This window comes from Helicoverpa zea, chromosome 20 (assembly GCF_022581195.2).
Source record: "Helicoverpa zea isolate HzStark_Cry1AcR chromosome 20, ilHelZeax1.1, whole genome shotgun sequence".
NCBI lineage: Eukaryota > Metazoa > Arthropoda > Insecta > Lepidoptera > Noctuidae > Helicoverpa > Helicoverpa zea.
This window is the reverse complement of record NC_061471.1, coordinates 7,002,721-7,018,097: the sequence shown is the minus strand read 5'-3', so window position 1 is coordinate 7,018,097 and position 15,377 is coordinate 7,002,721. Positions and strand designations below refer to the sequence as shown.

At 35.5% G+C, this 15,377-nt stretch overlaps 1 protein-coding gene across 3 annotated transcripts in view; it reads right to left on the bottom strand.

The window, feature by feature from the left end:
• Positions 1 to 1,098: 1,098 nt before the first annotated feature.
• LOC124640009 (transcription factor IIIB 90 kDa subunit) overlaps positions 1,099 to 15,377 on the bottom strand; it is a 32,628-nt gene continuing 18,349 nt past the window's right edge. For 2 of the 3 annotated variants that reach the window (XM_047177576.1, XM_047177577.1), the window contains exons 5-12: positions 9,560 to 9,709; positions 8,325 to 8,551; positions 7,147 to 7,282; positions 6,629 to 6,778; positions 5,992 to 6,219; positions 4,795 to 5,029; positions 4,270 to 4,415; positions 1,099 to 3,571 (exon numbers count right to left, since the gene is read on the bottom strand). In XM_047177576.1, coding sequence (XP_047033532.1) covers positions 3,447 to 3,571; positions 4,270 to 4,415; positions 4,795 to 5,029; positions 5,992 to 6,219; positions 6,629 to 6,778; positions 7,147 to 7,282; positions 8,325 to 8,551; positions 9,560 to 9,709 — 1,397 coding nt within the window. In that variant the 3' untranslated portion in view covers positions 1,099 to 3,446. Of the gene's footprint in view, positions 3,572 to 4,269; positions 4,416 to 4,794; positions 5,030 to 5,845; positions 6,220 to 6,628; positions 6,779 to 7,146; positions 7,283 to 8,324; positions 8,552 to 9,559; positions 9,710 to 15,377 lie in introns of those variants that run through there. The other variant, XM_047177578.1, reaches the window with a different exon arrangement.

Genomic DNA, 15,377 nt, shown 5'->3' with positions numbered 1-15,377 from the left:
GTACGGACATAACTAATGATGAAAAAGTTTGTAGGTAGGTATTATTTTTATGTAACTGTTTAAAATAAAATTTAGTTAAAAAACAATGTTATTAAATACAGTTAAGGACAACAATAACTTTATCAATTGAATTATTATTATTTTAAGCAGCTATTTTTTTTGTATAGAAAGTCAATTAAGATTGTTTACACTTTATTTACAGAGATTTTTGACTTTCAAGATTGTTTGCCTATTCAAATGGAGTTTAGCTTTGATTATTTCAATAAATTAATTCAGTCAAACGTTGGTACGTGTTTGTACCTCTTTTCCATATATTTCAGATTGTAATAATTTAATAAAATTCCATAAATATTAATAACTCTTTGAAACGTGAACAAAATTAAGCGAGATTACATTTTTTTGCAGTGAGTGAATTTTGTCACAATGTTTTTATCACATAATACATAGGTTCTTAAGTGTTAAAATCGCGCTTTCTGTCGAGACTTACGCAATAGTTAGAATAACAACAACATAAACCTAAAAACATGATTTCACTCAGATAAAAGAAAAAAAAGTACAAACGAGATCTCCTATGTTTCTTTCGCCTCGAATTTGACATTAAAACCTATTTATTTTTTTTGCAATCATAAAATGACACAAAAAAAACGGGCAAGTACGTTTCGGACTCGCGAACGAAGGGTTCCGTACCAAGATCGTAAAAAAAAAATCATTTTTGATTGGTGGCCCCTTAAAATAGTTATTTTACTACTAGTTTTCAATATTTGTTGCAACACAAATACATCATTTTTGGTGAAAAATTCAACTGTCTCTCTATCACATAGGATAATGCCTGGGGCCCCATTCTCCTAATTTTACTTAAGCAACGTACGATTCACGTTCGACTGCGATCCAATCCCGACTCGATTACGATTGAAACGTATGTGGCATTCCGCTATTTTTTCTTTGAAATAAACGTTTTTATCCTTTTCTGTCATTCAATAATGAATCATTTTGTCTGCAAATGATTTACGATTGCAAAATGATTGTACAGCAAACTACCGTATAGACCAAAATCACCAAAATAGCAGACCAATCGCACACCAATCAAATGTCAATCGAATACGATTGGTCTTTTATCAGTAGCAGAATGCCCGATATGGTTAAAACTGCTATTGCGATCATATTGCGATTCGATTTCTATTCGATTTTGACATTATTAACTTAGGAGAATCGGGCCCCTGGTCACAGACGGACAGCAAATTCTTATTAATAGGGTGCTGTTTCGCTCGTTGCGTACGGGACCCAAAAAACCTGACCTATCGATACCCAAAATTATAAGTAGGCAAATGACAAAGCTATAATACCTTCTTTAGCTATGTTCTCAGAAGAATTTACATAATTTATGTAATTTTGATACCTGGGTTGGCTCATGTGGTCAGTATAACAATTTTCAAAAACTATTAAAAAGTAACGGTTTTTCAAGACGTAGCAACAGTGATGTATATAAAAATTGAATTTTTTAATTCAGTATTTGCACAGTTCTGCATAAAACGTTTTTAGCTCTCTGCAAACTGGTTAGATCCCCTTTGCACGAAATTGAATTAGTATGCGTTGGGCTTACAATTTGACAGCAAATCCGTGCTATGTAGCGTGTACATATGATTCACGACTGCTCCGTCACGATGTCGTTCTACTGTCGATTACAATAATTGATCCATCTGCGATTGGAGATTGAATTTATTTACATAAGCAAATTACTTATGTTAAACTAGTTTTTGTCAGCGGTTTCACCCGCTTTCCGTGAAACTTTCTCCATGAACCCGGATAAAAAATAGCCTTCATCGATAAAGAGGCTAGTAAAATTTAACACTGAAAGTATTTTCTTACCGGACCAGTAGTTCGAGATTAGCGCTTTCAAGGCTTGAGTTTAAGCAAACAAACTCCTTAGTTTTATAATATTAGTATGGATTTCAATATATAATCGATGGATCGCTTGTTGTAATTCGCAGCTAGGAAACACAGGCGCTAAGTATTAGACATTGATATAGTCATACATTCATATAATCTGCTCTAGCGAAACATTCTATCCTCTAGATCTAAAATGCCTATTCTAAGTTTATATAATAAATACTCTAACTTTACTGTGTATAGTTGTTGAAGTATCTCAAGTCTGCGTCATATTTTTGCGAGGTAAAAATTCTAAGCTTTTATATATGTTTAATAAGGCTATGTTTTGGTGTTTTATTGCTGTTAATTACATTTTTGTACGTATTGTGTATGCTATTTTATTTCAAACATTATCAAATTTTTTACTTTAATTTATAAAAAAGGTATGCTAAACTATAAACTGCTGTATACTATGAAATTGTATAATAAATTACCTGCTACAGACTATGTACTATAAAAATCGGAAACTAACGAATTTGGCTATTTCTCCGAGTCTGAACTGATTTTCTATACAATAACAAATCCTGAGGCGCCTCACTTATATCTTATTGAACTGTTTTTTAAGCAATTATTTATATTTTTAATAAGATATTTACTATAGTCCGACCGAAATTGGGTTTCCAACCAAAACCGAATGTTCGGCAGTGGCTTCAGTTTCAGCCTTTCTAAATTGAGGAGGCCAGATAGGCAGTTTCATGTAATATTAGCTTCACTTGTAACTATGTATGTAAGAAAATCTTGGAATCTTAATTTGACACACTTCCAGGTCTTAGATTAAGATGAACTTTTGCACACGCTCTGAGTTCTCATGACAATACATGACAACCGTGTTTTTTAGTTTTTTAAACTATGTTTTAGTTTTAAGTTCATTCTTCATATATTACATTAGTGTTAAAAATCCCATCTAAACCAAAGAGATCCTACTAAAAATGATACTATGTGTTATGCTTAAAAAACTTATATAGAAAAAAGAGTATGTTGTACTTATTTCCTGATTTCTGGCTATGTAAAGATATATGACAAATTGTAATATTATAGTATTACATAGGATTTTTAACAACTTGTTTTTCTACGGAATATGTCGGCAGCAAGGAGGCTCTATTACTGCCGCATCCACAGACAATATTAATGGCTCATAACTTTAGACTTCCCAGAAAGGTCTACATTCGAAATAAAATATCTACCAATCCCAATATTCTATCCATCTGTTGTTTTGCTTAAACACATTTTGTTTCTTCTTAAGCTCCTTATGTTACCGCGCCCTGGTACATAAAAGGCCTACGAAAGAACACTATGGATTTTTAGTAAGTAAAAGTGTCTCCCTCATCGCTGCTAACCCACAGCGAGAGGAGTCATTTGATGATTTTTGCCTTTGTTAAAAAAAAGATTCGAATTTGACATTACCTCTATGGAGCTCATGTTATATTTCTAGTAAGCAAATCTCCAGATATATATAATACTGGGAGTGGTCATAAGTAAATCTGTTCCCGTCATAGACAACGGGTTTTGTGTTATGTATATCAATATTCTTCGTAGTCGTAATAATCGTCGTCTTGTCCGTTCTGCAGCATGGCGGCTAGGGAGAGCTCGTCGCCCGCGTCCACTGGGTCCGGTTCTATCTCGTCTTCGTAATCATCTGCTATGTCTGGAAAAAGGACAATAGGTAATTGGGTTGGGTTAAACTTTATATAAGGTTTAAGGAAACAATTATTAAGTTTTTATAGCAATCGTCGTTTTCATGAAATGGACATCCATTGGTGATGAGAAAATTTTGTTGGAAGAAAATGAGACAGAAGTACGATCTCAGGAGCTCTGAACAGTTGGTATAGTAGAGTTTTTGTTTAATACATATTTTTTTTTAATTTAAAATACTTTATGCACATTGTGCAACGGCGGACTTCGGCTTCCAGTCTAACCGGATTCAGCTGAGCACCAGTGCTTTACAAGAAGCGACTGCCTATCTGACCTCCTCAACCCAGTTACCCGGGCATCCCGATACCCCTTGTTTAATACATATTCATAATTTCAATATTTTCTTTATACGTGAATAAACGTATTTTATCTTATAGGATTTTTCAATCATCAATTAACTTTTATCTGAAAAATAAATATGGCGGTTTGACATATTTTCTATATAACAGCTGTCAAAACGTCGAACATATTCTTCAGATTAAAGTTAAGTATCTGGCGATTTAAAAATCGGCCCTTAGCTCAATACAATTATTATAAACATAGGTATGGGTAATAGACAAAGGTATGGGTTACATGTTTGCTAATTTAGTTTAAGGATTTTGACTGTTTTTGACACTAATAAATAAATAAAAAATACAAGCTAATATTTACCAGCAGCGGGCTGCGGTGTAGGCGGCGCCGGGGTGGCGGGGGTGCGGGGCGCGGGCGCGGGGGACGCGGCGGCGGGGGTCTTCTTCTTGCGCTTGCGCGGGACGGGAGACGCGGGGACTGCAGGTGATGGCGTCGCTTGCTTGGATCTGGAAATATTTATATGTTGTTAGTAACTGAAACATGGGAGTTTGAAAGAAAGATGACATTTTTATAAAATAATCAGTTTTAGAACTTTGAAAATGAAATTTAACGGAGGAAAAAAAGAAGAAAGAAAAACGATTTATTCACACAAAAAGACGCACAGCGGATAACATTTAAACTACAGAAGAACATAACTAAGAATACTTTTTTACAACTGAGAAAAATGGAAAATGGAAAATATTTCTCAAAAATTCCTTGCAGCATAAATCAATACCATTATATGTAAAGAAAAATTATACGTTATAATATTACCTTCGAAAGGTTCCCGGAAAGGAAGATTTTAAGACCTTAAAAAACAAACAAATTCTACCAAAAACCACTTACTCAACAACAACAGTCTGCTTAGGCGTTGCAGGCGGCACAGTCCCCCCTGGATTGTCCAAACTCTTCAGAATATCATAGTTAATCTTAGAGCTTATCTTCTTTTCAGCAATCATCTTCTCGATAGCCTCCCCAGCAGTTGCTGCGTTGCATGGAGTCCGTTTCTTGTAAGAACCGCGAAGTTTCTTCTTTTTGTCCTTATTTTCCTCTCGTTCTTTGGCGCGAAGCTCTTCTTTTACTTAAACATGTATTGACTATAAATTAAGTTTATATTGTAAGCTGATATTGATGATTTGATAGTGTTTGGCATCAAAAATTAGTTAACTAGACGCCTTACCTTTTTTTCATACTACTATAACATACCAAGTAAACAACTCAATACAATAACGCATCACCGCCCGCTCACGCACACATACAAACAACGTGTCACCGAGTCTTCGACAGCAACGACAACTACGGTCGCGGCACTATATAAAGGCCAGCGGAGGCCTACCAGATTCATTCGCTAACTAGACGGATCCGAGTGCGATAGCCCCGCAGTCCACTCGTATTCAGTAAGCACCCTCTTATTCGATAGCCTGGCAGTCTTTAAGAGTGTGTCTAGGGAGATTAAGTTGCGATACCACGTGTCCTTCTTAACTCTCACTGTAGGATTGTAGTTACATTATTAAAGTGCAAAGTATAACTTTTGTAAACACTGTGAAGATACAATAAATCCACATAACTACAAAGGTGCCTTTAATTCTACAACCACAACTCCTATACTACTCATTTATTGAATTTCACATTTTTTATATCCGCAACCAATTTTGGATTTCAAAGAATGCTAAATTGAAGTTGCCTATTCTCTATCACCAAAAGCTTTTAAAGAGAACCGTTTTAGATGGAATTCTTCAAGTCAAATAATCGTTTTTATCGTCCAGGCAAATAGCTTCGGATTCGCATCTGCAACTAGACGCAATTGGATTTTAGATTTTATTTCAATAACAATAAAGTCGATAATAGTACGACAGTGAAACATGTTCCAGCCATTAGAAAAAAAAAATCTACAACTTCATAATAAATTACTATTATGTTATACAGAACAGGTGGTACTTTTTATAACATAGAAACAATATGAACCTGGTAGGCCACAACTTAACGAAACTGGAGACTTATGCATTCGCTTACTACTAAAATTTATATAACATTTATACTTACTCTTCTGCTCCTTCAAATAGCCAGCATTAATCTTATGCCACAGCATGGCCTTATGCTTAACCTCTTCCTCACTCATTATAAGCGAATTGATATACTCTTCAGCTTTCTGATCGAGCACCAACTCGTGGGCGTTATGTAGGTCTTTCTGCTTCGGTTCTGGGCGGACAAACTTGTCTGATTTGTCTTCTGAGCTGGGCCCGCCTAGACCTATCACTGCTAAATCTGGCCCTGGAAATCATGAAAGGTGAATAAATATGAATAATTAAAAAAGAAAAACCCTGCTTGTATTTCTGTTTAGAGAATTGTATAAAACAATCACATACATTCAATTGAAAAGAACACAAAAGCTAAATTAAATTTTCAGTCTGGTGCATAGAAGCATAAAAGGAATACAAAGGTATATCTGATATAAAAAAAAATAAACGTTAAACGTATATTATTTGATAAAGTAACTTTATAAAGTAAGGTCCAACTTGTGTACCTATATGAAAAGTTATAGTACTCCTGCGGTGTTTTAAAGTTCAATTTATTTTTGACATGAAAACATAAAAACATTTATTTTAAGCTTAGGTATAAACCAAGCGTAGGTATAAACAAACAAACTAGGCTTTGTAATATAGTGAAAAGTGAAACTTACCCAGTCCTTTTTCATGTCTCGGTTTTTCACTATAGCTGGGTCCATCTATAGGCTCCTTATACTGGACGTCTTTCGCTATTTCTCCGATACGGTCCAATGCATCTTCTGCGGCAAATCTAGAGGCTTCTGCGTCTTCTTGTGAATTTTCATCTGAAATAATGTGATATTTCTTGAAATTATTGTAGAAAAATACCTATGTAAGTTTAATTTCTATTATATATTTCTATGTGTTGCATTCCAACAGTGAAATATTTTTTGAAATCTGTATAGTTTGGTAAGTTAGTTTTGGAGCCTCTAGGGTACAAACAAACAAACGTTTTCTTTTAAGATACTTACCTTTACGGTAAGTAGTTCTCCCGGGATGCGAGTGAAACCGAGGGAAAACAGCTACTTATGAGTTTGCTATACTATTGGCAACTTTCATAAAAAAATCGTTTCGCCGTTTGGGAGTGAAAAATTACCAAACATACACACTCAGAAAGCTTCAACTGTATAATATTAGGGTGATCTTATCTTACCAATTCCTAACACAGTAGTAGATGCCCCAATGACAGCAGCTACCTTTCTTCTTCTATTGCTATCGTTTTCCAGTTGGTGTTCTATCTCCTTCTGCAAGTCTGTCAGTTCTTTTTCTCCATCCTCTTCTTCCATTAACTGAAAATATGGGAAAAAGAAATATGATTATAAATTACTAGCCGTTTTTCCGCGGTTTCACCCTCCTGCTATGGTAACTTAACTACTGCCCGTACCGGGATAAAATATAGCCATGTTACTCGCAAAGAGTGTAGCTTTCCAACCGTGACCGAGTTTTGAAATCGGTCGGGTAGTTTTTGAGTTTATTCCAATACAAACAAACAAAAAAACATTTTTTTATTCGTTACAATATCTGTAAAGCATAGATAAATATTTTAAACTAGAAATATTAGTATTGTGTTGAACCTCTATATTATTCATTAAATGCAAAATGAAGAAAACATTGTTTTTCTCAAAATATTTTCATGAAGATGCTTCGCTATTTCTGATTACCTATGCAAATAATATAAAATAATATGTATTTCCTCATTATCTGACGTACCATTTTTTTTGTCTGTTATGGTGATGAATAAATGCGGAACAACTATGAAACCGGTTTTTTATTGCAAATATATTTTAATCCATTAAGTCAATGTGCTGTTTAGTATTTTTATATGTGGCCTGTGTGTTTACGGTGTGAATCTAGGGGACAAAGGTCATTCAGACTCTTAATAGCCATAATAGAAATATATTTTACTGATTTTCAACCGTTATTTGTGCCAATGACCAATAATACTTTTTCCTTCTGAATAACCGTACAATAAGTAGGAACATTGTGTCTACTTAGCCCATGAAGAAAATCAATCAAATACTTACCTCTTAAGAACAGGTTAAGCTTTTATGTTAAAAGAATAAAGTAAAATTAACTAATTAATTATAATTTGGACTAATTGAACAAACTTCTAAACTCCTGATACAGAACGTAGGTATTCCACTAAGGATTTATTCTAAGCTTCCACTATCCCTTTAAACAATATAACAGTTTTAGGCATCCATACCTATGAATTGGGAAAGAAGGGAGTGAGTGTCACTATGACGAGTGACAGGGAGATAAGACATATTTCGAAACAAAATTGGTAACAGGGCAGGAAGAAAAAAAGGCATCCATAAAAAGCCTTAGTACCTTTTGTAACCGCTCCTTATCCCTCTTCCTGGCGGCTCTGAAGGCTGGTGGGTCCTGCTCCTCTTCCAAGTCTACTGTCATGAACTCCTCAAGAGTGAGGGCACTGGAAGGCGTGTCTCCAAACTCTAGGAGTCTCTTGCGTAGTGTAGACTCGTGAACTTTGACTATTCGGACTACGTCGGCGGGCGTTCGGTTGAATTCGTGGAGCCGAGCTGCTATGAGCAGCGCTGGAAAAGAAAAGGGCAAGCTTTTATCATCAGGAAAAAGGAACTGAAACCACTTAGTAAGGAAAGATGAGCGGAGATGCCATAATGCAGGTAGGTCAGGCTCCTTCTTCTAGGTCATATACGTATGGTGGGCAAGACCAAATAAAATAATTACGACTGTTACGAGTGAAGTAACGAGGCTTTCGAATTCTTTGGGTCATCTCCGCTAGTCATTTTGTTGATACAAAAGGCCTAGGTTCAGTGGAAAAGATCATTAACCGAAAACAGCTTTTTTGTCAAATGACGCTTTAAGCTTACCCTACTTACTATTGAAGCATATTACGGTAGACTATATAACACGCATATTTGTCATCTGCAAGATTATAATAACGCCGTTATTTAAACATTAACATCGACATGTAGGCAGCAAATGTAACTGCATATGGCCGCTTATCTTTGCATCTATAAGGAAATGTGTCAATCAAAAATACTGCAAAGCAGAAGGAGTTAAATATTATCTGACGCCAGGGTCGTCTGTGCGGATAAAAGAATTTGCTTCCGTGCACAACTATTACGACTGACCAGATACAGTTAGCAAACAGTTTTTTGTCATTCATTATTTCATAAATTATCACTTGTATGTTATTTGCAGCATGCAATGAATAATTGGTTATCTGTCTGCAAGTGCTAAACCATGCTGCATTTATGTGATGTTCTAATTTATACCCGAACCTAGATCAACGACACAATCGAATTACCTCAGTGAGTTCTCCATGAGACCTACTTTTTGGAACCGTGCAACTTAGTGTGTCGTTTCAAAAGCCTGCAAAGGTCTTTTAGAAATAAACACATTTGACTTTGAGTCTTCACAGTATAGTCGTCATATGACCATAGCTCGGAAAATCTTTAATATAATTTTGTAGAAGCTATAGTATCCTATCAGTCAACTGGGTTATTGGATATACATAGTTTTCGACAACCCCAACACATTTTATAGTAGGTAATCTTTGGGTAGATTCTATTACTCACCAGCTCCACAAATACCGGAGGGTCTTCTTCCAGAGTGTATGGAGTCCCTCTTCATCCGCTGGACAAGTCGCAGGGCAGTCATACTGACCTCGTGAGACTTTTCCGCGAACTGCAGCTGTGATGAGAACCGCAGGATGTAAAGACATGGATCTGAAAAACAAGGGTAACTGGTTGGAAACTGGAACTGTCTCAAAATGCATATTTCGTAGGATGAAATTCTAGGTGAGGAGAAGCAATGGGTACATGAAAAATATATTATTTTTTGATCAAATGAGAACTTTTTGTAGACGCAAAGTTAAGGCATGATAATCTAAGTAAGCGTTTTTATTCCCTTGAGGATAAACAAACAGCATTATGTTAAATTCTATTTATCTAGCGTCTATATTTAACTTAATTAGATATCTAAATAAGACCTAGGCACTGTTAATTGAATCGTTCTAACACCTTAAATAAATAAGGTATGCAGGCATGACGCAAGGCCCCTACATTGCAGCGTAATGGTGTAAAACCGTGCGATTCTGATTACCGTGTAGACTGCATAATGTGTTTTGTTGAACGTTGTTTGTGCCAACTATTTGTAAAGGGTACAACCATAGAAATCTACAAATCTTTATAGGTACAATATAGCTTTTAATTGATATGTTACGGAAGACATTTCAATTAGGACTAATATTAGTTAAGCAGACGATTGCCTAAATAGTAGAAGTAAAATTATGGGCCATATATTTTTAAAAGATAAATTAAAAGCGTAAGATTCAGATGCCGATTAGCAGTTTTCGCCCCATGAAAAATATACATATACCAGAATTTAAACCTAAAGAAAAGACCACATGTTATGAGTCGTTGAGAGTTTGTCCTCGCTTCGACCTGAAGGTGACCAACCTTCTTACACCCAGGACTATAAACCACAGCCTTGTTTAGCGACCACACTAGACAAACGATACTATTGTTCTCACGAACCAGTTGATTGCGTGTGACACTTAATTTTGTCTTCAAGCATTTTCCTGTTGGCACACTGGCATTTAATATTGGTATTGTAAAGTCCTCGAATACCAGATACGCTGGGTTTTAAGATTTATGAGTTCACGCGAGGTAGCGTGACTGAGCAGGTATGAAAAGTCACATTATAGACCGTACAGCAATTACATTGGTAGGTATTGGTATTAGTGGATAAATGTCGTGTCTAGAGTTTGGTACTGGCAAAATTGTTTTGAAGATTCAATTGGTTATCAATTCATTGGACGTCGTGTACATTGCTGCTCATTTCCCACGATTGTATTTTAATGTTTATTGAAAGAACTTAAAACGGAAGGTGTATGTAGTTTTCGCGCTCACGTTGTCTACTTGAATTAATCAGTTTATATATGAGTAGCTAATTTTAATTAAAAAACAACAGGTCAACCTAAAACTTAACCAGTATTTTAATTTTAGAAGCAAAAGACGTCATTTGATGACAATAACAAAATTAACATTTGCGTAAAATATATTTCTGGGGTTAACGACAACTTGTTGTGGGCGATGGGCCACTAAGAACGTAGGTGGTGTTGACTTACCGTAAAACCTAACGAGGATATCCGTATCCGATAATAAATGGCTTCCTTGTGGCGTTAAAGGTTATAATACTAAAACTAACTCTTTCGTAAATTATTCGATTCCACGAAAATTTAACTTATGCAAGAATTAAGACAATGAACACATTTTTGCACGTATTTAATACGTTAATTACTTCCTGGACGCTTCATCGATAAGATTCGATGCTTTCGAGCATTTTTTTAAATCGAATGTAAAATAGCTTATAATATATTTGCATAGCTAATTCTATGGACAGACTGACCACGTATGTGAACTAAATAAACATTAGAAAATCTAAACGATTTTGGTAAATCTACTAAAGTAGGTACATAGATAGGTATTGTAGGAAATAATATGTTGAGTGCAAATATATTAATAGGTATGGGTATAGATTAAGATAAATAAGGAAAATGAGAATTAAAAATAGTAGACAAAACATTGGCATATTTTAACCAGACACCTTTAAAAAGCGATTAATCACACCAAAGTATTTTAGTATACTTCTAATTCTGTTGTCATGTTTATTTATAAGAAGGTATGCAAAATATTGTTTTTAGGACAAACAGTTTTATTAATAACACATTACCTTTTCCGTCGGTTTAGCCTTTTTCCTGGAGATAGTTTTTATTCTATATGAATGACGCTGATTAGGTACTTCTAATCTTTCTAATTCTCTTCGAAGCTTTGTGAGCTTCGATGTCATAGACAACTTTTATATTTCTTAGGGATAAATCATTTTGCGTAAACGGTAACGCACGACAGGTGCTGCGTTCGATAGTACCCAGAGAGGTCAAAAGTTTTATCAACAAAGGTTTAACTAGTTTCAATACCAAATTCATACATCTCACAAGATCTGAGAGGCAATAAGTAGTAATAAAATAATCATCATCTTGTTTGAGTTTAATAAAAATGAAATAAACCTACAGTCTTGGATCTTTCCGTTACTTAACAAGAGCCATAGGTTTTGAACCTTAAATAGTTAGGTAATGTCAGTAAAACTGAATTATAATTAGAATATTAATTGACTTCTAATGAGCAGTCCCATGCAAGAAGCCATTTTATTTTGTTACGAAACCTGCAATTGGCGCCAAAACAGGCTAATTTTAATGTCTCCTTAATGACAATTAATTTTGCATGCTGAATTCGTATTTATGCAGTGAAGGCCACTGCAGTAGAACCTTGCAGTACGTAAATGAACAGAGCGTTCAATAAAAATCGCATAATATTGCCTTTTCGAAGTAGGTATTGCAAAACGAGATGCAAGTCACCCAAAATGTATCCAGTTTTTTACGGCGGGTCAAGGATTTTTCAAGAAGGTAATACCTATTTATTTTGAGATACACAACCTTGTAGGTATTCCTTAGCAGACATCGAATTGAATCTTTTACTGGTTCATTTTGAATGCAACTTTTCTAAGTTTGTATGTACTTTCTAAGTATATCTTAGACACCAATGACTGTGTTTCGGATGGCACGTTAAACTGTAGGTCCCGGCTGTCATTGAACATCCTTGGCAGTCGTTACGGGTAGTCGGAAGCCAGTAAGTCTGACACCAGTCTAACCAAGGGGTATCGGGTTGCCCGGGTAACTGGGTTGAGGAGGTCAGATAGGCAGTCGCTTCTTGTAAAGCACTGGTACTCAGCTGAATCCGGTTAGACTGGAAGCCGACCCCAACATAGTTGGGAAAAAGGCTCGGAGGATGATGACTGGTTCATTTTGAATACTTCATCGCCTTCCTGTCTATTGTCATTTTAAATCATCATCCTCGAATATTTCTAAATTCAGGAAAGTTAAGAAGTTTTGTGACATTCTGATGATAACTCTGATATTCATCTAAATTATAAAGTTTTCGCCAGCTTCACAGGAACTACATTTATAAATCAAAGTGCTGTAACCATAACCCTTGAACTTGTTAATACAAAAACAGTTAACATGTCGGAACCACCACTATCTCTAATAGCAAAGGAAGTAATGTGTTGTATGCAGCCCGAAGTCACTTGTCTAGGAATATAGCATAGAACAATTGATAGCTAACCTTCACCTTATAAGCTAGATCGTTCGTTTCCGACTAACAAGGACTGCCTCATGTATTTCAGATTAGCAACGCGATAGACATCGTACCTATTATGTCCTCTAGAACGGAGCTTATTTCTGTGATCTGTTTGCGGGCCCGCTTCTGAACCCCTGTTTATTTAAAAAGATAAATTACTAGTCAAGATACTCAGAAACCAGCCATGGTCGATTTCCCAACTGGTTTAAATAAAAAATACTGCGATTTAAAACTACCATTGTCATCACAATAAAGCAAGAATCATCGAATGACTCATGACCAAATCGCGTAAGCTCCATCTTAAAGTGTCTAAAGTACAACACTTGTTCTACACTTCGCTGACCACCACCAAACAAACAGTTTCAATTTCAAAAGAGCTCAAAGTCCACCACATAACGATTGATTCGATTTGCGTAAGTGAACACAACTTCAAGGTGAATTTGTAAAAATCGTGGCAAATTAATTAGCGGCGGGCCCAGTTGCATCAAAATCTTTCACAAGGAGGTACTGCTCATCATATGGTTTAAAACAATAAAGCATGGTTGACTGCAGAACAGTTAATCCGAGGACTATGATAAGGAAAGGATTCGAGGAAGGATAATAACAATCGAGATTCAAGACGATTGCTGTCGTAGATGACGATATAAAGACGGCCCATTTCCTGGTATCACCAGCTTCATTAATTTAAACGGAAGTTTTTAGAGACAGGTTCTGCAAAAATAGTAAAACAACATGAATCATAATAAGCGTTTGATAAAACAACCTTGAATGTAATGATGAAGAGGAAATTTTGATTGGAACAAAACCTTCGTAGGCAATAAAACACATAGTCCCTAGTATCTAGACTCGAGAACGGAACTAAACTATGATAGCTTTCAAATTGGGAGAATGACAATTCAAGGTGTACCTATAAAAGTGTATTGAAAAGACAGTGGTTGGGAATTTGAGGTGCAATTAATTGCTGTTTTGTCACATTCGATCCATTTCTTATTTAATTATTTTAAATGCATCATTTATAATCGCGTTCGATCAGAAATTTTCAGATATGTTAAAAAAATGTGAGGCAATTACACCTTCGTTTATTTTTTGTTTTGATACTTCTTGGATATGGCAGTATCTTTATTCTTGGGGTCTCATTTTCTCCCATTGACCTCTGTCTCGTCAATGATTTGCTGGTGTATTCTTCAGTTTTCCTGTAGTAGCTTTATGGCCTTAATGCCGCTTACAATGGGAATCACGTCAATAAGGCGAATCGATCGCGTACAGAGTAGAATAATTGACACCATAAGCTAAGGTCATTTTGTTTTAATGTTGGATTTCCCAGCAGTCAACGTCTTCTGCAGATAAAAGGATAAGGAGTTTTCCTCATTATTTACTCCGTTTTTTATCCTTCATTTACCGATTTATCATAGCATACGAACCTCAAAAATATTTTCATAACAAGCCATTCACTGGGAAACAATGTTTCAGATACACAGTTTCTGAAACATCACGTAGATGTTTACAGCAACAATGTTTCGGAAACTGCCGTCCACACCGTCAGATGTTTACAATATGTCGCCCGAGGAAGTAGTGTTGTTGTGTGGTGCCTACATTTATTTGCATAAGTCCATTTCTAGTAAAAAGAAAAGAGAAATTACTTGCTATGAAGACATTTATTTGGCGTTTATAAACAAATGAAACACGCGTCCACACTTGTATGCACATGTTGAGCAACTGATTTCACACATTCGATAAACACGTAGTGTTTACAGAAACAAAATTATATGTTTCTGAAACAAAATTATTTGTTTCAGAAACACGTAGATTTTGTTTCTGAAACAGTGTTTATAAACAATTGTTTCTCAGTGAATACATGGCTTAAAAATTATCTAACTTTGCAATGACTTGCATTGCAACCTGATTATAATTTGACGCAATATTATTCAACTGTTTGTTAAAATCAGCTCACGATAACTTACTCAACCTAATTGGATGTTGTTATTCCATCAATATGAAAACGAGTCTGTTTTGCACTAACATTATGTTTTTAATCATTGCCTAATCTCAATATTGGCAATACCGATTAAGTTTACCGTGTTATGCCAGCCATCTTGCTAGCTGCTGTCACCAAGATGCAACTCGACTGTTTGAGCTTATTAGATTTTACCGGTTCTATACGATCTATATTTTCGATCCCGATGACTGAAAATATTTT